This window comes from Ambystoma mexicanum, chromosome 9 (assembly GCF_040938575.1).
Source record: "Ambystoma mexicanum isolate Mex_15411 chromosome 9, UKY_AmexF1_1, whole genome shotgun sequence".
NCBI classification, from domain to species: domain Eukaryota; kingdom Metazoa; phylum Chordata; class Amphibia; order Caudata; family Ambystomatidae; genus Ambystoma; species Ambystoma mexicanum.
This window is the reverse complement of record NC_090931.1, coordinates 252139282-252162732: the sequence shown is the minus strand read 5'-3', so window position 1 is coordinate 252162732 and position 23451 is coordinate 252139282. Positions and strand designations below refer to the sequence as shown.

Sequence of the window (23451 nt, the reverse complement as noted above, 5' to 3'; positions counted from 1 at the left end):
GTAGCGGCAGCACTGCTGGATGTCTGGCGATCCAAGCTTTATTTGCAATAAGTAATCTCTACAACGACCCCCAGACCACCTCCTCGCTCAAGCTCCACTCCATCAACTGACAGACCTGTGTGACACGAAACAGTTCCTTCGGATACATTCCACCCACCAAGCATCCACCTTAAGTATCCACACAACACATCCTTTATGTCACACTCTCTGCAGAATTGTTTTCAAATATTCTTTCTGAGCAAAATCCACATGTTTTGGTGAAAAACCATAATTTAAAGCATTTATACAGAAAATGAACATACATTCAATTTATAAAAAGAGTATACATTGATTACCTCATGCTTTTTATTACTTACTAACTCAACTTTGTCCAATTTTTCACGTTGACCAAACTGCAGTCAACAGCAATTACAAAAATAATAGCTTCAAGCAATTAAAACAAGCTTGTCAGTTAGTTACAAAAATAGAAGTTTTAGATCCATACAATACAGGAAAATGGTTTTCTGGAAGCTGGGGTTTTTCCACTTGTTAGAAAAATGTGTTCTGAATGGGTTATGTTTTTCCACTGATACTGAACTATGCAGTTATATGACAACATAATTTGATGGCTCTGCTTCAACAAGACACCATCTGAAAAGGGTGAGTGAAGGGAAACCATGACACATATACTTTGTTTAACATTGGGAGTCTGCATACTGCCATTTCAGTAGATGGGCTCAATTATCTCACTCTGAAATGTAGCACTTGCAAAGCTTTAACCTTTACAAGCCTTAGGCATGTGCGAGAAGTAACAATGTAGTTTCTATGTGTTAAGTTCATCTGGCAAAAAGTCGCCAGGAGACTTTTTTCCCCAGCAGCCCTAAAAGCCTTCCCCCACATATTCTAGGATGGCTATAATTTACTATTATTTTAATTTTTTTATTGTGTACTTAGTTTATACAAACTTTATTAGACTTAATTAAACATTTATATAAAATTCGTTAATCTTTAAAAACTCAAAACACCAATAATTTACTATTATATACGCCAGTCACAGAATATTTGGGGAAAGTACTTGATTTTCTTGGGGAAATGGTGCCCCCTGGAAATAACTAAATAATTTTAGTCAGTTTCAGTACAATTTAAAAAATAAAAATAAAACAGTTATCAAATGGCATCCAGCGGGACAATACAGTTACTGGATACAGAAAACTGGCCTGCACGTTGACAATCTTCAGATCGTTAACCAGTAAATGTAAATCTTGCTTTTTTTTAATGTTATTGTTTGGCACCAAAAGTGGAACGTAACCTCTTTTCCCCCAGCACAGCGGGATAAGGGGCATGGTTTAATGTGTGTGTGTATTGCATTTACCACTACATTTTCCCCCAAAGGAATAGGGCCACATCCGCAGTAGTGGATCCCCAAATGACATCCATGTGGTCATTAATAAAGCAATCCATCATAAGTGCACATTTCCGAGCCCACCCTTCCCCTCCCCCCAAGCCTGTACTAAAACCTGCATTACTTTCTAAAGTTCCCCAGAGAAGGCATTTTGCTGCTATGGTCAAATGGGTTTGTTTTCACAATCATTCTACAACGGCGATGATTTTTTTTTTCAATAACTTACGGCAAATCTCATTAGGGCGCAACCAAATCTTTTATGAAAACAGCCCCGGTTGATCATGAGAAAGCTCTTGAACCAATAATTGTGCTGCAGGGGAGCTACACAGTTTGGATTATGGTAAACATAGTTTGTGCGACTTGATACTGGCTCTTCTCATCCATGAAGAGGTTGACTTTTGAGCTTTGGCATCAAGCAAGCATTGTTCTTCCACTAGTTGCAAGATAAAACGCTGTTACAGCACCTGTCCAACAAGCCTCCAGATGGTCTATGGGCTGCTTGGTGTTCGCCTATCATCGGACCTGTAGTGGTTTAGCATGTATGGGCTCAAGTATATGGTAAATGAGAACCAAGAAGAGGCTTCCGAGGAAAATTACACTTAAACATGAGACTAGGAAATAGCGGCCAATGAAGAAAGTATCCACAATCTGGGAAAGAAGAAGAGATTGAGTTAAAACCTGGGTTTGTTACAGTGACAATCATAATCAATATCAAGGCATGCAAATTCTCTTGAGTAGAGCATGTCTCTTTCAGCTACAAAACATACACAAAGTTGGTCAACTCTTATCCAAGCAAAGGTTCTCTCAGGTTGCATATATTTTCATTTGATAACTTACAGTTGCTTTAATGAAATTACAGAAGCCCAATATTCATCACCAAGTAATCCAATAAGCAACCTCAGGCAGAAAAAGTACAGACATGATTTATGTCCATATAGCTGTGCGGAAATCAACAGACAAACGCTGGAAATCTTGTGTCCTGTTTAAATGGGCTCATTTGGCCACTCAAATTACAGGGGAATGCTGCTGCAGGGTTCCATTTGAAGCAGTGCACCATTGACTGCACAGAATTTGGTTGTGAAGCAATTCATCATAGAGCACAAGAGGAATATGCTTTTACGGCGACCATTCTGGTTCGGTGTAGCCAGAGCTCTAGTGCTTTGCAGGAATAGTCTATTTCCGTCTTAATTTTACTGTTGAATCTTGGGAATTGTAGTCTTAGTGACCATATTTTTAATGAAGAACTAAGTCCCCCAGTGAATTATCAGAAACAGCAACTGATTAACTAATCGGGGCATGGCTTGAACCAACTTAGGAGCACTGTGCAGGGGTACAAGAGACCGTGGTGGAGACTTGCTCTATTTTGAATCAGTGTCTGCAAGGAAATGCTTGTGCGCGACCCCATCAGGGCCTACAGGGACAAGCTGCTGCCTACAACTATTTTGTGCTCAGCATGAAGGGGTATCAAGTGTGCTGCTTTAATGTCTTCCGGCCATATGCTGCCTTCACAGTCATAGCAGGTCTCTTCCATCAGCACACTTAATGGAAACCTTTCCAGGGGAAAATTTGTGGGCACTACTGTTCCCACACCTGCCCTCTGCTCTTCACAGCCCATCTCCTACCTTAGTTTTCTGAAGCTGGCAGTTGTTGACATTGGCCATTCCTCTCTACATGGCAGGGGCTAAAATTAAGTGCCTGTAAATCATCACCATAACGCGTAGCAGATTAGCTCTACCAACAGCCATACAATGTTCTACAATTATGACACCGGGCATAGCAAAGAGACATGAAAATGGTACTTGGCTCTCCTAAAAAGTCATTGACAATGCAAGTGGATTTCGCAAAGACTGGTATTACTGCTGCTACTAGCAGTAATATTATTGCTACTGGTAGCAGTGGCAGAAGTACTAGTACTACCTTTAAGAATTTCAACAAGCGCAGTTGGCATAACTAGCTCAGAAGAGCCCAATTCGAAGAAGCAGAGGTGAGCTCAGGAGAGTTGGGGAGCAACTTGTGAACGTATATTAGGGTTTGTACCTTGAGAGCCAGGCTGAGGTGAGAGGTAATATAAACATTATATAGCTATCAACATAAGTGAGAGCCCTTGTAAAGGATCAAAGGGCGGGGGGGTTTCTGTTATCAGGACAAGAGGCAAATCCTACGAAAGGCAAGGGTCTTGTAGGGGAGGTCCGAAGGGATGGTATCCTTTTAGAAGATTAGTGGTGTATTTTTTCAATCTCTCCAATCCCAACTCAGGGCTACCCCCATGGTCTAATGGCCATCAACTGGCAGCGAAAAAACGTGAGGGAAAGCTGGTCAATGAGGAAGTCCAGAATGTGGGAGAGGGGGCAGGAGAAATATGATACTTGTTGCCTTTGAAGTATCAAGCGTACAAGGAGATCTAGCTTCTGGAGTAAGCTTTTATGGTGGTAGAATTGCTGGAGTTCAGAATTGCTTCTCCTCAACGCCCAGGTACATTTAGCGGAGGTGTCTAGGTTTTCTTTTGTGGGCCTTTCTCCCCAGTGGCGATGCAGGTCATCCTGAGGCAGAGACATTCTCTATCAGAAGAAAAGGGTTGAGTCTGTTACCATCATGCCTGGCGCGCCCAGGCGTCTGCGAGGAGGGCAATGGTAGTCTGGAGTCATTGAAAGATCAAAGTGGGCCGTACCTGGAGAATGAGGTTGGTACTGTAGGATTTACCTTGCTTTTACTCGGGTGCATGTATTTTGTATTGAGAGATAAAATTACAATGAAAGTATATGCGTGTAGATGGACGTGCCTGGCCTGGTGTCCTTACCCTAGCAACAAGGCAGACCAAGACAATGGCTTCTTAGGCCTTGGAACAGCAGAGCTCAGTTGATGTTGAAGGAAGTGAGATACAGAGCCACCCACATGTTCTTCATAGTGTTGATCTAGAAAATGTATTTACAGGAAAAGTGTTAAAACTGTCTCCTATTTTTATGATGTGCACTTATTTGAAACAGAAAAATTGACTTGTTTGTTTGGGACACTTTACATTTTCTAAATATAATAAGAAGCAGCAATGCATGCTGCTGGTCAAATCTCATTCCAGATTATGGTTCCGAGTAAGTTTTGCGAGTGCATTTGCTAAATTTAGATGGCATGTTTCACATTGCTTTGCATTTTGGTATTTGTAGTCTTTCATTCAGTATGGGGACATATGAAGATACAATCATACTCTTGACATCACATATTTCTATATAAGGATTTATATACATGTCATTTTTTTTGTTTCAATATGAGTTCAAGTCCTCTATAAAAAAGGAGTAATGAATAGGGGTCCTGGCAAAAGCCTGATCTATCCAGGTAGGTCAAAATTTGAAAAGACAATGATCAGGGTGACCAAACGTGGTATGCACACTTTAAATAATCATTTAGTTCATATGACAGATGCCATACACTATGTTTGGGTAAAATTAAATTACATACACAGGGTAAGATTTGCCCCAAAAAACAATGGCCATCTTACAGCACTATCCTACTTCTGCCTCACAGAGGCAACACAACTGTTGTCCTTAGATATGTGCAGCACAACTGCAACCTGTCTTTAGTGGGCATTGTAGACCCATAACTACTTCCAGTGTTCACTCAAGGAACCCCGGGAGCAAGAAAGATCAGCATTTCGCTGTCTTCGGCACCCTACACTCAGTTTTTATTTTTTTTAAACACGGTGTGAAAATACAATGAACACGGTAAGAATGACTATCTCGCTCCTATCGGAGGAAGATAGCTCCCTTTCAATGAATAAGTATTAAATGCAATATGTGAATTAATGCAATTAGTACCTGAGTGAATACACACTCACACGTCCATCTCTGTTAATTTCTTGACAGAGAGAAACAGGACACCATTATCCAACTCATCTTCTCCGTCCTGATGAAAGCCATCCATTTTTCAGCAGAAGAGATCAGCTCTTAATTGGCCGAAACACGTTTGTGTCGACACCCCCCCAGTGTTAAATGTCAACACTGAAAATGTTGTAATACGATTTACATTTATTTTTTGTTAGCGTATAATTTGATCACCATGATCCTGAAGTGTTGTAAGAGACTTTCTATGTTGTTTTAAAATGTATATCCACGCCAAAAATGCATGGACAATAATATTAATGTATCATGTTAGGATACTGCATCTTCATCAATGTATGTATGTCCTGTCAGAATGCAGAATGTTGTGTAAAAACGTATGTATGGATTGAAGCATGTAGTCAAAATTAAAATTTCATTTTACCCAAACACGGTGAATGACATCTGTCATATGAACTAAATAAATATTTAAAGTATGTATACCACGTTCAGTCACCCTGATCATTGTTTTTTTCCTTTTTAAACTCCATAAAAAAGGAGCATTTTTCAAAACCAACCATTATTAATTATTTCTAGCAACTTGACCTCAGAACTTATGTGGTCAAGTGCATATGCTGCAAACTGCACACTAGTTTCAAATGCTGGCTTCACCAGTTAAATGAATTGTGTGATCCTTGGCAAATCGGTTTATCGCGCTGTGCTTTATTTGTGAACTATTTCAATCTAGTTTTTTCAGTGAATAGATAATATTGCAATATTTTAACAGAACTAACGCGCCTAATCGTTTCTAATTAACAAGCAGGAATATGTAGGTTTTCCCAGATGGAAATAAATGAAAGTCGCAAATTATATGTTGCAATCACTTTGTCAATTGTTTCCAGATTCCTCCATATTTATAAATATTTGTAATGAGAGGGAGGAGAGAAGGTGGGAGAGAGGGAAGAGAGAGGAGATATAGAGGGAGAGAGTGGATACATGTGTATATGTCCCTTTTCAACCTGAGATTGTGGCAAGGGCAGAGTTTTGAGTACTGATATGCAGGGTCATGCATGCATGCTGCGGGTAGCGAAATCTCACCGTTTCCGATTTCCAAATGTAGGCAGGTATGAGTCTCCCTTTGAAGTTTGAAATCAGGAGTTGCAAAGGGGGAGTGCAACCATGCCCCAACTTTCCTTTAATTGAACCGGTCAAGGGGTGCTGCAGATTTGGGCCAGGTCAGGTGACGCAGGCATGTTTATTTCACAAGACCCTTGTGACAAAGGAGGAGGAAGGGTCCATCTTGCCCACTCGTGCCAAGATTTACCTGCCGGTGACCATGGCCTAGAACTATGAGCAGTGAAGCGGTTGATTAGGAGCATTTACCAAACTTCTTCTAACTCATCAGAAATGCTCCACAATTGCAATGCTGAGCCAACGCTGGTTGACAACTTCCATAAAACATCTGGAGGTACAGCAGCTCTTGATGGAATGCTTTAGAGATTAATCTTTGCAAGATTCCATAGTATCTGAGATTTAGAATAGCCTGGGTAAGGAACACCAACATTTTTAAATTGTATTTTGTTTTAATTGTTTTTAAGATTCCATTTAATGATCTGCTTGTTACTTTATGCTCGATTTTATTGGGGTTTTATTGTTTGTTCGTGTTGACTGTATTTATTACACGGCCTGCGATACCGGCCGTGTAGTTATGGTTAAGTTGCTCAACCCATAGGAAGAGCACTTTTTTGGGAGGGCTTATAACTCTGCACCCCGGACGTATCCTCACCAAACTTTGCAAAATAAAGTATATGGCCCCCCTTGGATTGATTCTGCAAAGTTTGGTGAGGTTTTGTCCAGCGGGCGGGGGGATTCCAAAATGTGTGGTTTTCATCATAGACGCAATGGAAAAAAAATGTGCTCATGCCTACCGCCCAAACCACAAGACGGATTTTCACCAAATTTGTGGCAGGAGCGGCGGCTTGGTCCTGGAAGCATGCTTTTGTAAATTTAGTGTAAATCCGTCCAGTAGTTTATTTTAAATTGGCCAAAATGTAGGTAAAAAAAATTAGGGATATCTGGGTTCGGTCCACGAACTCACTTCCCTATTCGGCCCACAGACACGCCCTTGGACCAATCAGGTTCCGGCGTGATGTCCACCGACATCATAAGCGCCCGTGATTGAATGGTAAAAAACGTGAGCTGCGTCACATATTTTGAAATGGTCTCCATGTTGGATTTGCAGACAGCTGCCGACGTCCGCGAATATTGCGGTTAAATCACTAAAAAACATAACATTGCATTTGTCAAACAAATGAAACAATCTCTGGGGAGTTGAGGGGTGATGAGGATGGGATGTGATATGGCTATAAAAAGACAGCTATAGCCTGTAGCCATGGGCCCTCATTACAACCTTGGCGGAGGACCATGGTGCTATTAGCACCATGGTCCATGCCGCTAAGGTTACGATTCCCCCATGGTGGATGGCGGAATTACCGCCCCATTACAAGGTGAGTGGGGCGGTAATTCCCCATTCACCAATGGCCCCTTCCCCATTCCCATTTTTGCCCCATAGGGCATAATGGGAATGGGGAAGGCGATAATTACGGCACCGTAAATTACGGTTGCCGTAATTATCGCCAAGGTCCCTTAGCGGGTTGGTTTTTAACGCCTGCAAAAAGCAGGCGTTAAAGTCACCATCCCGCTAAGGGACCTTGTAATCAGCGGTAAGTGTTTAACGGCGCCGACGCTCTTTACGGCGCCGTTAAACACTTACCGCCTGGGTTGTAATGAGGGCCATGGGCAGTGGCCAGATTGTTCGATTCATGCAATCTGGCTACTGGCCATGATCATGAGGGAAAGGCAATGGGGTTAAAGTGGGCATGGCCAGCAGGGAATGGCTATGTGGTCAGGTTTTTGAAAATCAGGATAGGTTTCAATGGGAAAATGTTGCCTGTGGCTAAAATTCTGCCGGTGGCTACAGCTCGAAGTGCTGCACAGGACTGCATCAACAGATCGCTGTGATTACCACTGTATACACTCAGAGACAATGCTAATCTGCAGATAATTACAGAGGACACTAAACCAGGTGCCCACTTGGTCACCAGGCCACCCCTTGAAATCATTAACCACCTTCATTTGCAACCATACCGGGACAAGATATTGGGATTGCGTACGGACTCATTTCACAACCTCGCAGCAATGATTGGCCCACAATCCAAACGCATTGAGAAACACCCCAGAGAGTCGAAACGCGTGTCGGCTGACTTCTAACAATAACTATAGCACCAACAATGGTTTTCATGATTGCTTTATTATGACCATAGCTACTTATTGAATAACCCAGCACTAAGGTGAACAGGGCTTACCTTCCTATTGGAAACCTAACAGTTGAAAAAGGAAGGGGACCTTTACAAAAGAATCCCATCACTAGCAGCAGGGTAATCCGTTTAAAGTACTAGATGAATCGCAGTCATCTGCCCATCCTACCGCCCTGCGATTACCTGATAATCGTGTACTCTGATTATTGGGGCATGCAGCATGTCTGAAAGCCCGAGGTTTGAATGGGAAAACATATTTTGCTTGCGGCTACAGCCTGAAGTCCTGTACTGAATTGCAACAAATCTGCATGAGCAGCATCAGTAAGGACCTGAAAGCATGCTTTTGGCAATCTGTTTTGTGTTTTATTTTTCCAAAATGTGCAGATATTTGCACAATAAATAGTGATATAAGTGTGGTGCATGGACAATGGGCCTAGCGCTTGGCAAGGTCGAATGCCTACTCTGATTTGCTTGTTTGGGCATGCAGCATTCTCAGCCAATATAGGGTGTTTCAAGCCTCCCACCTTGGCATCCCTCGGCACTTTCCTTCTGGGCTCCCATGAGCACTTGTCCATCCATGTTGCCCCTTTTATTTATGAAGTTCTCTCACTGCACAATGCATTTGTGCATTTATAGGAGCACTATGTATGATTATTTGGTAGAAGTATGGGAAATGCAGATGCAAACGATGGGTAGAACATTGTTAAGTGGCAGTTGGTGGGTGGAAGTTTAATATGTTGACAGGCTATATGTAGAGTGTTTTAAGTGATTGGTGGATATATGTGTGAATGGTTTAAAGCAGGCAATGGGGGAGTGTTACAAACAACATTAAAAAGAGTTTTAATGTTTGTTATTTTTTTTTTGCAGGCGAGGCCAGAAAGTCAGGTGGGGTAGGGGAAGGAACACCAACCACAAATATGGAGCAGCAGGTGGAAGGTGGGGGGGGGGGGATATTTTGTGTGTGTTACATCTAAGGTAGGGGGGCAAGGTTTCTCATGCGCCTTGATTACAGCTTCAAAAGCACTTCAAAATTGCTCCCTGTAGAGTGGTGCATTGCAGTATGTACAGAGTACTGTTGTCTTCGAACGATATGGATCAACAGCTGCTTTTATCTCTTGCAAGGTAGCTGGTGGCATTTTGTGTCCCTCAGAAGTAGGCTGTGTGGCTACAGTATTGGTTGAGGAAGATGAGGTAGAGAAAGACAGCCTACTACTTCCTAAAAAAGGAACAGCCTTTCTGAGAGCATTGCAATGGTTGGATTTGGTCTGGCGGTGCATGGAGGTGGTTCCGTAGGAGTACCTCCCAGGTAGTCTGCGACTGACTGCACTCAGCACATTTCACATTGGTAGCTTTAGCCTTACATTCCCAACAGTGGTAAGGAAATGCCACACCCATGATTATCTCTGGGTGCTAGAGGTAGGCACTTCCTCTGCCTCATCTTTCTGGTCTTCTTCAATGTCTTTTGAAGTATTGCGCTTCTTTCATTGTGTAGGTCCTCCAGCTGGTGGTGTTGGCTCTTGGGGGGAGGGCAACCATAACACGCGTCACGTGCACGACTAACACCCAGGAAATGAAAGATGACATCACAAATGACATCACTGATGACATCACGTATGAAATTAATGTTGATGAAAAGTCCCTACAAGGGGTTGTGTTTATAATACTGGTAACAAGATGTTGGGGGACCTATCATGAACTACTTCATGTATTAAAGAATGTACTCATGTACACAAGACATTATATTTGAGTGTTGTTAATAGACAAACCTAATCCTACATATATACATATATAGGCAATGGTTGCAGCACGGTAGAATATTTTTCATCTGGTAGTTTCCAACAGTAAAATAATAAATGCTATGTTAAACATGGAATAAATAGGTAACAATTGAAAACGTATCACAAACTTTTGTCAGTAGAACAAAATACATATACAAACTCACAATGCATACAAATTAGACGCACATACAGCGAAACTAAAGTAAGGAAGAAAGAAACAACATCACTATAAAATGACAATAACAGAGTTAATCATCATGCACACAAATTAATTGTATGTTTGAGGCGTGTTTATTGTCCCATGTATGTGCACTATGAGCTCATATTAAACTCTAAGGAAAGTAATTTAAGAACATATAAAAAGGTTAATGTGTATAAAGCACCGGAAATTCTCATTGTCAGTAACAACAAAAAACTAGCATAATCGTGTCAGTAAACAAAAACAAGTGACCCTGACATGTGATGTCATCAGTGATGTCATCAATGACATTTGTGATGTCATCTTTCATGTCCTCGTCTTAGTCTTAGCAGTGCACGGTGGTGGCGCTAGTTATGGTTGCTTAGCTTACCATAACTGGCACATTTCTTGGGGTTTTCGGTTTCACTTCTAACCCTAACATCCCTTTAACAAATAGGTTTTTTATTAGTACAACTTAACCGTAACGTCCCTTTAACGTTTTTTTTACTTTGCTGAATTATATATATATAATCTTGTACAGCACTCTGATGCACTTATGTCTGTCCCACGCTATACACAAACTTTAAATACATGAATCAACGGCCAAAACTGGCCAAATCCCATTATCTTCATGCCCACTTTCCTACCTGAAAGCTCACGCAAGAATTACTCATGAAGACTCTCAACATTTTTTTTTTTTTAAAACATCTTTAAATAAAAGAGCATTCTGCAAGGCATAGGCGCATACACCTTTTCAAAGACATTGTCCCACCAACCAGGAAGGGGAACTTACTGGAGTCTTTTGGAGATGGGGGGGGTGCATGCACTGTTCAAGTCCTAAAAAAATGTATGTGGGGACCCATTAACATGCCAAATGGGGAGTGCAGTCACCAGAAATTAGCATATCAGTGAAATATGCAAATTTCACTTAATTGGATTTGCATAACCAAACAAAATACACTGGGTGAATGGGCATTTGCCTTTCCGAAAATCCACAAACAAAATATGACCCAAGAGAGTTTATTTGTGTAGGAAAATTATAAAACATGTGTAATTTAAAACCCAAGAATCGCCCATGTTTTCTCTGAATCACACGGTTCCCATATGAAACATTTCACCTTCAGTCGTTTCTGCTCTATCGTCTAGTCCTATGGTGTAGTGGTGAAATGCCGAACCTGGCGACCACGGTTCGAATCCCCACCGAGGTTTGCACGAGTAAACTCTTAAAATTCTCAAAACAGTGTAAAGTATCTCGTTTTACCTATGGCTTTTAAAATACCACCAGGGACGGCACCCGCCCTCTGAAAAAAGTGGGAGGATGCCATCCACCCGTGTATACCCTCGACTGAAGCCCTGGTTGCATGGCTTCCAACTGATGTAAGACCTTTTGTTTCGTGGTGTGCGTGTGTGTGTGTGTGTGTGTGTGAGACGTTTTGCGCGCGCATGTGTGTGCGTATACATACATGCAAAGAAAGGTCTTACATCAGTTGAACGCTTTCATGTGTGCGTGTGTATACACACACACACACACACACACACACACACACACACACACACACACACACACACACACACACACAATTATTTGATTAGCAGGAGCAAAACGCAGTGCCTAGGTTTTAGGCATCACCTACTAAGCAGGAGCTTCTTCTGGGGAGCCAGGACCTATTCTTTAACGTGACACAAATGTAAATCCCATACGAGATGCAAATGATAGTATTTTGTCAATGATATAATGACCCTTTATGCTTTAATATCTTTTAGAGTTGTCCTAATGCTTACTTTTGCACAATCTCAAACACACAAAGTGAATGCTGCTGGGGTAAGTTTGTGTGGCATCAGTTGGCCTGGGGAGGCACCTGAAGCACCGAGTAGCTGTTGGTGTCAAGCCAACCGTGCTCTCCTAGGCTACAACCAGCTCCCAGCTATTTTGAACCATAAATATATCTATTTAGTGTATATGTTTTAAATCGTGCTCTGCTTCATTGATTGCACCAGTTCCCTCGGTTGGGGCAAATTCCCATGCCTTCTGTTGGTGGGGGCTCAGGAAAGGGGGCAGGGCGTGGGTGTAACTAAAGGATAGGGGCCGAGATATGCAAGGAAGCACCAGGAATTGGCAGACAAAACTTTGGAAGGGTTTAGGAAAGGGTGTGTGAAACTGGGGCATGGAGGAGTAGAGACAGACAGGGACAGATTGGAAAGAGGGCGCGTTGTGGCGAGGGAGTGAGTTGACAGAGGAGGCTCTGGGACGCTCTCGGGACACAGTATTGGAGCAGAGTTGAGTGATGGAGCAGGTGGGTTTTTGCATATTGTAGCACTGTACAGTTTAGTGAATTGGATCAAATGGCTCTATATTTTTTTTTTTTTATTATTAAGTTTATTGAATAAAAAACTTATCAGCATTGTAATCGTAGTGGCTCTATATTTTGACCTTGGCCACAAAAGGCAAATTATGCCATACCAATTTGTAGTATCCTGCTACCTTCAGGTGGGCCAGCATTGAAGTAAGGAACACTCTGGAGCCAGGTAAGTGTAGTGATAGCTGCATTATTTGTGCAGGGTAAAATATAGAAAGGTTAAGCAAGGGAGTCATACAGTAACATCCTTTCAGCTGGGGCTCCCATCCTGAGTGTCCTAACTGTCACACCTGGAATACGCAGACTTCCAGGTTCCACATTCCATGATGCATTCCACCCACTCGAGCAATGCACCAAGCCAAACACTAAACATCTCCCTCTTTTATAACGAACAGAAATTGTACATTCACCAGATATCAAATTGGCATGTAACATTCATAGAGAGGTGATAATCAACCAAAGTTAAACGTTCTTGCTACTTCTAAACAATGCCACAATCCCTTCAACCAACCAAAGAAAAACAATCCTCTTCCTGTCCAAGGCTGCCAGCCTTGGATTTGGGTCTGCCACACCCAATTACACTAGGCCTTGTTATCCACATCTTTAATGCCAGGAAAACCGAAAATCCCTCACATCCAACACAACTACTAAAACACCTCCAATCTGGGATACATATGAATCAAATGAGTATATACCACACGAGCATTAACTGTCAACTAAATCTCCTCCTGGAACGGATAAAAGTAAAGATAGAAACGGGCACTTACAAGACAAGAGACCAGAGACCAACGTACTGCATAGAAACAGAACAGTAAATACACGAAAAAGGCAGAGAAAACTAACCACCAAGTTAGTGTGAGAGAAAAAACTGTTACAATGTTATGCTCGTTCTTATAGTCTATAGTATTTTGCCTGAAATAATGGATAACAATGTACTCACAACTATTTCTTCTCAAGTACAATTTCTTCTCAAATGAACCAAAGCCACCCTCACCACTTCTACACTATAGTGCCAGAAGACTCACTAAACAACCTCATACATCACCCTCATACTACACACTTCTACACCATTAGTCTCGGACGATATGAGCTTACTCTACAACCAATTAACACTCCTGCACCTTTAGTGCCAGAAACATTACTGCAGACAATTTTCTTTTCTCCACTCATACTTCTAAAAACCCAGTCAGACAAGGCTTGGAACACGCACATCTTGATAGTAATTTTCCAATTCCGTGAGAAATTCGACCATCCGAACATTGGGTGTGCGGTCACTTTGTCTTTTTTTAATTTTTAAATGAAATGATGGTAGACCAACCTCGAAAAACGTGTGGGGCTAATCCGCACACAATTTCCTATGCTCACGCATGAGATACACACAGACCTGTGGACTCTGGGTGGACACAGCCTAAAGGCACAGTCTACCCCGGTCTTATTTAGTTGGGATCTGACAGGTGGAGTACACAATGCATCTCCAGACAGGGAGGGCAAAACCTTTCCCCTGCCATGGCCAGCCTAATTAACTAACAAGGGCTCCATGGATCCACCATGTCCTTTTGTTGAGCCCTGCTTCTGGTGGCAGCATTTCCATACGAATCAGAGTTTAATTCAAACAGGCCCACACAGGGCTTGGCTGCAGCGGCTAACAAAGGAGACAGGAAATCCCAACAGCCTTTCTGTGTCAACATAAGGCCAGCTCCCGCCCTCAGTATCAATTGACAGTGAAATGCCATGTCTGGGACTGCCATGTATTACAGTAGTCATCCCCCCAGGGGGTCCCCATTCAGAAAGTACAAGAATGTGGTTTGGGGAGCCAGAGAGTCTGGTCTTGCTGCAGCTTCAAGGGAGACCTGCTGCTTTAATCAGGAACCACAGAGAGCTCCATTATCCAGAGAGACCCTTCAATCCACAACAGACAGGAAGATGGGTGGGACTTAGTAGTACATGTTTCACCCCTTTACCTTTTGTGTTGCAAAGCACTCTGGTTATGACCTCACACATACAGGAGATTGTTGGTGGGGACTCAGGATTGGTTCATTAAGGTAGGCTTAGCCTACAACAATCCCTGCAGTCCATTTGGCTTTAAAGGAGGGCCGAGCCTCTCTTTTGGCAGATCATATGAAGACATTGCAAGGAGTAACAAGAAGAACTCAGCATTGGACCCTGACAGAAGGTACAGTCTGCCTTACATCTTCCGCCAGTAAAGGAAGGCCGAGACCTCCAACAGCGAGGCAAGATCCCTCCCCTAAACATCTCCCAGAGAACAGAGGGAGATACTGAATTCAGAGAATCCTTCAGCAGCTCCAGAACCAGTACCCAGGCAGCACACAGCGTGCCCTGGTAGGCTCTGCAGCAAGCTTCCTAATTGGGAAGTGCCAGAGAGTGTCTGAACCAAACCGAGGACAAGGCAGTAGACTGTAACACACTCCTCAGCTTTGGCCTGTATGCCTTAAAAGGATGACACAAGCCCATTGAAAAAGCTAGGAGGAGTGCCTCGACGAGCATCTACAGACGGCCTCCTTAAAAGGACATTTTGGAGCCAGTTCAGCCCCTCAAGCTGCAACCGACTGCACCACTGACTGTTACGCTGCAGTTGCTTATGCCGTCCGAGACACCTTGACCAATGCTTCAGAACAGCTGACCAGCATAAGGACGATTCCTGACCCTGAGCCGCTGTGTGGGACAGCCTGCAACCGTCCGTCCAGCTTCGCTAGCCAAACTGTTTGCTGCCCGATACCCACAGCTGTCTCCCATCTTGAATTCTGTCACAGAAGCTCAAAAGCGCCCTGAAACCGACTTGACCCTCTTGAGCGCCAAGAACTCCGACAGCACAAGGTACATTTCGGAAGGCCCCTAGCGACATTGTACGACCCATTGCTCCCTTTGTGCTGAAACCAAGTATCCCTGAACTATTGCGTTTATTTACTATACTGACTACCCTTCTTGTCAGTTTCCAGAGTGCATCCCTTTTTCTTCTTTGAAACTGTCGGTCCTCTGCATTCCTTTACAGGTTGGGTTGTATTTCGTAGTGTGCTAGAACTGTCTGCTGTGATAATAAAGTATTTATTTTTATACAACCTTGACTGGACAGTCCATTTTATTATTGGGTAAGAATTATATTTTCGCTGTGTTGCAACTAACGAACGATCCACGACCTTTCGGAGATAAGCCTGCCCTTCCGTCCATGTTACCAAAATTGGACAAGGAGTTTTATAATTTGCTTGTGTTGCCCCATCTGTTTGGATCCCTTCTGGAGTAGTACAGTTGTGGGGCTGATTGATGGTTTAGAAATCTGTATTCATCCCTGGACCACTGGGGCCCTGGAAGTTGATCTGTCACAAATTCAACACTCATATTTTAAAATTACCCTAGACAGGGAGGGACTGGTACATCCATCAACCACTTGGTCTGTTATTTCAAAACATAAAACAATGCTACAGGAATGTGCGCCAATGAAAGTACATAAGGTGATGGGAATCAGCCACCAGCTTTTTAGTACAGCACATCGCTGAAAGTAGTGGTGAAAAGCTACATTAAAAATGTGGAAAGCAGCACCACCTATCTTCTAGCATTAAAGATGTCGATAGCAAGGTAGCTTTGATTGGGTGTGGAAGGCCCAGATACAGGGGTGGCAGCCTTGGACAGAAAGTGCTCTTTTTCCCATGGTGGTAGAACGGAGTGTTGGCAATGTTGAGATGCAGTATCAAGGTTATCCGTCGGTGCAGGATCCATGTCTGTGCGTGAACCACCCAGTTAAGAGCTAGTGAATGTAAAGTTTCTTTTGTTATTTGTAAGAGGATGAGGTGTGTAGTATGTAAGTTTAGTGCATTGCTGAACTGGAAGAATGTATGGTGGAATGTGGAAACTGGAGATCAGGAGATTACAGGGAAGACAGTTGGGAAGGATTCAGGATGGGAGCCAGATCTGAGAGGAAGCTATGTTACTACTCTCCTATGTAACTTCTCTACCTATGCCCTGTAACTAATAAAGCAGCTGACCTCAGCACCAGCGCTTTGAAACACTTGCCTTGTCTATAGGTGCTTTACAAATAAACAATACCAATACACTTACCTGGCTCCAGTATGCTTCCTGTTTTGATGACTTACCAGATGCCTCAGGATACTACAGCATTCCAATATTGTTTTGTACCAGCAAGCAACATCCAGCCTTCAAGCTCTGAATTCTGCCCTTTGGTAATGACAACTGAATACACTTCCGGTGACTGCACTTCCTGTGACATCACTTTCATTCCCTATGCTAACAACACCCCCCACCCTTCGTTGGGGACTTCTGCCCCGTTTTGCACTATGTCCGTTTTAATGTATAGGTAACGGGGGGGAGTATTCAGTTCATCTAATATGTCTTATATGACAAGTCAAAACACTGTACAATGTTCCAAAACGAGAACGTATCATAAAACCCTTCCGCGCGCCAGAAGTAGTGCCGATTCCTTTTGCAATAGGGCAAATGTCGCCTATGCTTCCAGCTAGCGGGAAAATGGAAGCAGAGCTTCTAAACCCGTCCCCTCTGCGCCTGGGAACGCGCGAACACTCTGCTTACAACAGGGGTCAGTATTATTAGGCGGCGTTAACACGGGTTTGACCTTGGCTTCGTCACAGAACAAGTCTCAGGTGGACTACATGTTTGCTCGTTCAACACACTTCGGTTTTTTAATTAGCCAATTAGCAGGCCTTCAGAGCATAAAGCCCGGGTCATGCATTATTGATATGGTATCGAGCCAGGCTTCTGAGGGGACCCGTCCTGCAGATCCTTTAATTAGCACTCTGATGGCGCGGCTCTGTCTGACGAGCACAATTTACCGCCCAGCTCACACCGTGTTATTACACATTTCAGATGCAGAGTTTCTAGTTTCCTATGCAGGTAAATGCGACACTTGCGCCCCCCCCCCCTTTCGCTGTCCACCGTTTAAACACCCTCGCTCCCAAAATAAACAGAAAGAGAAAAAAGCCTACGCGTTGGAGATAAAATGGAATGCAAACGCTGTAAGGTGAGCTATAAGATTCTGCCCGGGTCGAATAGCTTTTAAAAGTCCGAGCAAGCTGTCCCCAAAGGATGCAATGCCATCTCTATGGTAACATTTGCAGCTCGCCCAAGCAGTGTTTTGATCACAGGAATGTATTGCTTCCTACCCCAGCCAGGGGTGGACTGGGAACTAAAAGAGGCCCTGGAAATAGTTACTGGGGACCAAAAGAGGCCCTGGAAATAATTTTCAAAGTGGCCCCATATGACACATTTTCATGAAGCCCAATGCTTTCCCTAACCGGAAATTTGGAAATACCACACAAAAGAGGCCTAGGTTGCAGAGACCCACCGAGAAATCTCCAGAGTTCACTATAGGCCAGTCCACCCCTGCCCCCAGCATTGGTTATTTATTGCCCTGTGGTTCAAGCACTTATCTAATGGCATAGCAATATTCCTTGCATTAGAATGAGCCGTTTACTGAAACTAAAATGTTGCCGTGAGTCAGACACGTTCCAATAAAAAACAAAAAACAGGAGCACTAGAAACTTTGGGCCTCATTTCAGGATTGTATTCAAATTTCAGAGTGGGCTGCACTGTAACAACAAGCACTTTTGTGTACCCAGTCCCGCTGTACAATATTGCTTGTTTGCATTGCATAGTGCAAAGAAAGCAGGGAAATCAGGCCGAACCCGCTCTCCGTGCATTTTAGCGCTTCGTAGCATAAACAATCGTAAATGTCTCCCATCTTGTATGTGCATGGATTCTCAAGGAATCCTATTGAAATGTATTTAGCAGGAATCCGGAGTAAATCTGCCAGCAGATGCTCCCATATTTGGCAGGCTGAGAGGATGGCGTGGCGGAACGAATGTTCCGTTCCATGCCCCTTGCCCGGTCAAATATTCGAAAATCCCTTAGTAGCCAAGGAGGCATTAAACAAGGATTAGAAGGTTTACTGGGCACTTGCCAAATGAGGCCTTATAAACCCGAATGATAGACTCCAATGCAGATGTACTGGTGTGTACCTAAACTGTTCTGGAAGTAAATTTGGTATGTGGTCTCTAGACTGTTTTTTGTGTAACGCCTCTTAAAGACCACCTAGGATACGCTGCCTAAAAATGGTCGCATCTGAAGGAGGAAGTCGTACAACCCAGCGGGGGGGGGGCAGATAAGTATGTGGTTGGGCACAAGGGATCTGGGAGGTGGGGTGCTTGAAGCAGCAGGAGGAGGAAGAAGCAAAGGAGGAGGAAAAGGAGGAGGGGCCATTTGGCTTGAGGTGGGTTGGGTGGGGATCATGATGGCCAGGACGTGGTGGGGAAGGGTTTAAGTGCGTGTGAAGGAGGTTCAGGGCAAGGTAACGGCACAAATGGGGTTCGTCCTAAAATCCCCATTGATAGAATGAAAATCCCACCCTTCGGAGGTGCTCCAGGACCACCAGTAAATGGCGGCCTTTTGGAGGAGCATCCTCCATTGGGTGGAATTTTCACATAGAACCTAAATTCTGACTGTGCTTTTCGGCATCGTTTGAATGTACTTTAACCAACACCAAAGGATGTCAGCAAACACAATTTACAAACAGAAAATAAAATATGTGCAACTAGTTGGAAATAATCAGTAATATGACTTAAGACCATCTTGTGCTTTTCAGAACACACTTTTTTTACCCTCTTGTATGTAGGAAACATCTCTCAACCCTGAAAGCTCGGTAACTGTTGCCTCTTGAATCAGACAAGTAAGGATGAAAACAATTACTCGAGTGGCAACGCACAGGTCTTGGAAGCACCACGCTGAGCAACACAGGTTTGAATCCCGGTTGAAACCAAGCGCATTATAAATAACCTGCACTTGCACGATCTGAATGTACAAGGCCTAGTGTGATCGTTGCAACCTCACCCCCCCCTTGCCTTGTTGCCCCTTGACACACGTGTATAGGCGCATAATAAATAACCTATTAAAAAAACAAAAACACTACATAATGAGATTCAAAAGCAGCAGGTACCACCTGCTAACTCAAGCCAAATGCAAGTAACACACGGTTGACATATAAGAGAATGCCTTATGCAAGTGATCTCAACTAACCACAAAGAAGCAGAAGAATGCCTTAGACCTGCTCATTTGAAACTGACACAAAGCATTGGAAGGTGGAGCTATTAATGATAAGGAGTTCCTTTTCCTCACTATTAAGGGAACTAGGACTCCGCTCATCTATGTACTTCCTAAGATACATAAGGACTTACACAATCCGCCGGGACGTCCTATTGTTTCATTGTGTGGCTCCATATTAGAACCAATTGGCCAATTTCTAGATTATTTTCTGAAGCCACTGGCGGCTTCCACTGAAACATACCTTGCTGACACCACTGATGCCATCAAGCACCTTGAGGGTTTTCCTTTTAACCCTGAGTTTGACATACTTATGACTTTAGATGTGGAGTCATTATATTCCAATATACCACAAATGAAATCTTTAAAAGTAATGAAGGATTTTTGGATTTACGGTCAGGTATTCAATTAGTTCCAACTGAAATACTAATAGATTTGCTCGAGGTAGCTCTCTCACGCAACTATTTTCGCTTTAAGTCTTCTTACTATTTACAAGTGAAAGGAACAGCGATGGGGGCAGCTTTTGCCCCTAATTACGCCACACTCTTCATGTGGAACTTTGAAAGCAGGGTTATTTTGTCAGACACTAATCCCTTTAGAGATGCCATCAAATTGTATAAACGTTACATTGATGATATAATTATAATCTGGGACAAAACAAAGGCAGACCATCTTCTATTTCTCCCATGGCTTAATGCTATGGACATGAATCTTAAATTTACTATGTCAGCAAATAGCACTTCTTTGCCATTCTTGGACTTGCTAATCAAGAATTCAGAGGGCCATATTATTGTTGATTTGTATCGCAAAGAAACTGACCGGAACACTATTTTAAGATTCGATAGTTTCCATCCTGAATCGTTGCGTAAGAGCATTCCTTACAGTCAGTTTCTTAGGGCTAGACGTAATTGTACGAAAGTTGAAGACTATAAGACCCAGGCAAACATTATCGAAGACAGATTGCAGCAGCGAGGTTACCCTAAACATATACTTCGACAATCTCGAAAAAGAGCTAGATTTCAACACCGTGATATTCTCCTCGAGAAACATTCTCGGAAAGATATCACTAAAGAGCGGCTAGTGTGTGCCATGACTTTCAATACTTTTCACCATAAGATTAAACAAAGTATCATGAAGCATTGGCATCTGCTCCAACTTAATAATCCAGAACTGGCAAAACCTATTTTTGCATTCAAGAAAGGTAAGAGCCTTAAAAATTGGCTTATTAAAGCTGATAGGTCTAGTATTGGACCTAAATTGAACACGGTGACAGGATTGTGGGGCGCTAAGCCCATCCAAGGTCACTTTCCATGTGGTTTCTGTAACCAATGTGCTTCTTCTATCACCGGAACTTCTGTAGTGATTAGTGGAAAGAATTGGAATCTTAATCATCACACTACGTGTAACACTAAAAATGTCATTTACGTAATATTTTGCCCCTGTGCTCAAACGTATATTGGCAGAACATCTAGGCCTATTAAAACCAGAATTGGCGAACACAAATCTAAAATTCGAAATAAAATCGTGTTTGCCCCATTAGTTTCTCATTTTCTTGAAAACAATCATGACCCGAACAGTTTGAAATGGTGCGTGTTGGAAAAAGTCTATGGTACTGACGCCAATAATACAGCAGTCCGCTTGGCGCAAAGGGAACAATGGTGGATGTACAACACCACTAGCTATGAAACAGGACTTAATCGCCAAGAAGAATGGCTCCATTGTCCACCCTAAAAATTTTTTTTAGGATTTTCTTCGAGCATTATGTTTTATTAAATTTCTATTTTATTAAGTTTCTCATTTTCTTGAAAACAATCATGACCCGAATAGTTGGAAATGGTGCGTGTCGGAAAAAGTCTATGGTACTGACGCCAATAAATACAGCAGCCCGCTTGGCGCAAAGGGAACAATGGTGAATGTACAACATTGCTAGCTATGAAACAGGACTTAATCGCCAAGAAGAATGGCTTCATTGTACACCCTAAAAATAAAATTATAGGATTCTCCTCGAGCATTCTATTTTATTTAGGGTAACTTTTACGGATGTACATCGGTCGGCTTGAATCCTTTTGTATTCTCGTTTTATGGCCGGCAATCAGACTATTACAATCTTGACATATATATTCTTTTTGCTGATATAATTCGTGTGATTTATCACATAAACCAATTTGTGTTCTTTGATTCTTTATATTGAGTGGCAGTAAGATTTTTCTTTAAACATTAATTTGTTTGGCTCGCTGCTGCACTGTACGTTTTTTATGTTTTTTTACATCCCGGTTCATGAGTAGTCATTTTTCCACTGTTTAGCATTTATGGGACCAGGGCCTTCCACAGGTAGCCCCTTTAGTGTTTTCTTGACCTTTTTCGCGCATGCGATACTTGCGGGTATGCATTTGTTCGCTTTACCTTTGCAAGGTGCATTTTGTCCTTCTTTAGTATCGACGGAACATAGGGCCCATATATGTAGTCCCATTTCTATTTTCACTCTTGTTTGTATTTACAAACTTATATACTTAGTCCTACTTCTATTTTCATTCCCGCGTGTATTTATAAACACAGCCGCGGTTTCAACGTCTGATGGCGTGCCTTTACTTCGGCTATCGCTGAGACGATCCGGGAGGCTGTGCGAGGTGAGGCCTTCGTCATCAATATATGGGTTGGAAGTGCGTCCACGTGAGGTTGGGAGTTGCGTTGACAGTATCTTTTAGCCTCCCTCTCCGATGGGCTTATGCAGGCTTCCACAGTTAAAAATGGTGTGAATGTCCAGGACAACTACAGTTTGCTAATCGGTAGGAATTTTTATATCTGCTGGATATTATAGGCACACGTTGACAGCATTTTCGTGTGAATTCGTTTTGACTGTTTGGTGACTTAATATTTCATTGGCTAATATGGATTTGGCCTTGCAAGTGGCTTTCGTTTTATCAAAGCAGCCATCCTTCTTTTCCATTAACATCCTAAACCTTAGAGGTTCGGGGCTGCCTACTGGATAGAATCTCTTTACTTTTGATGTTTTCGGTTCTAAATTAAAATGCACTTATATTATGTGCATGTAATTATTTGTAAGTCTAGTTCCGTACACTACCAAAATGTAAATTTTTTAAATTTTTTATGTTTTTCATTTAGGGTTTTCAACCCAAAGTTTGCACCTTTTTGGACTTTTTCTTGGGGCACGACCTAACATCGTCTAAGACCCTCATGTTTGGAATGTCTTCAGATCTATCTACATTTTAGTCCGCTGGCGACATGACCAGATTCTGAAACATTCAATACTTTAAGGTTAGTGACAGAAGGAAATTTAGTGTTCTACTCCCTGTGGAGACAGGGGACACTGTGTGTTAGCATTGGAAGTTTGAGATAATCTTGTGATATCTCATGATTCGAAACAATTATACAATTTTCGGCACCATACGAGGACTAATTTAGGTGAATATATGTCCCTAGGTCTTTTTAATGGCTAGAGGTGGCAAGTATTAGGAGGCTCTTTCATTTCATGTTTTATTCTAATATATGTTTTGTGTGTTTTTTTCTCTTGTTTGTTTTAACGTGTTTCA

The 23451-nt window shown here is 42.5% G+C and overlaps 1 protein-coding gene across 3 annotated transcripts in view; it reads right to left on the bottom strand.

The window, feature by feature from the left end:
- Nucleotides 1-327: 327 nt before the first annotated feature.
- Nucleotides 328-23451, bottom strand: part of TMEM218 (transmembrane protein 218) — a 120563-nt gene continuing 97439 nt past the window's right edge. For all 3 annotated transcript variants that reach the window (XM_069614555.1, XM_069614556.1, XM_069614554.1), the window contains one exon: nucleotides 328-2029. In XM_069614555.1, the coding sequence (XP_069470656.1) occupies nucleotides 1895-2029 (135 nt within the window). In that variant the 3' untranslated portion in view covers nucleotides 328-1894. The remainder of the gene's footprint in view (nucleotides 2030-23451) is intronic.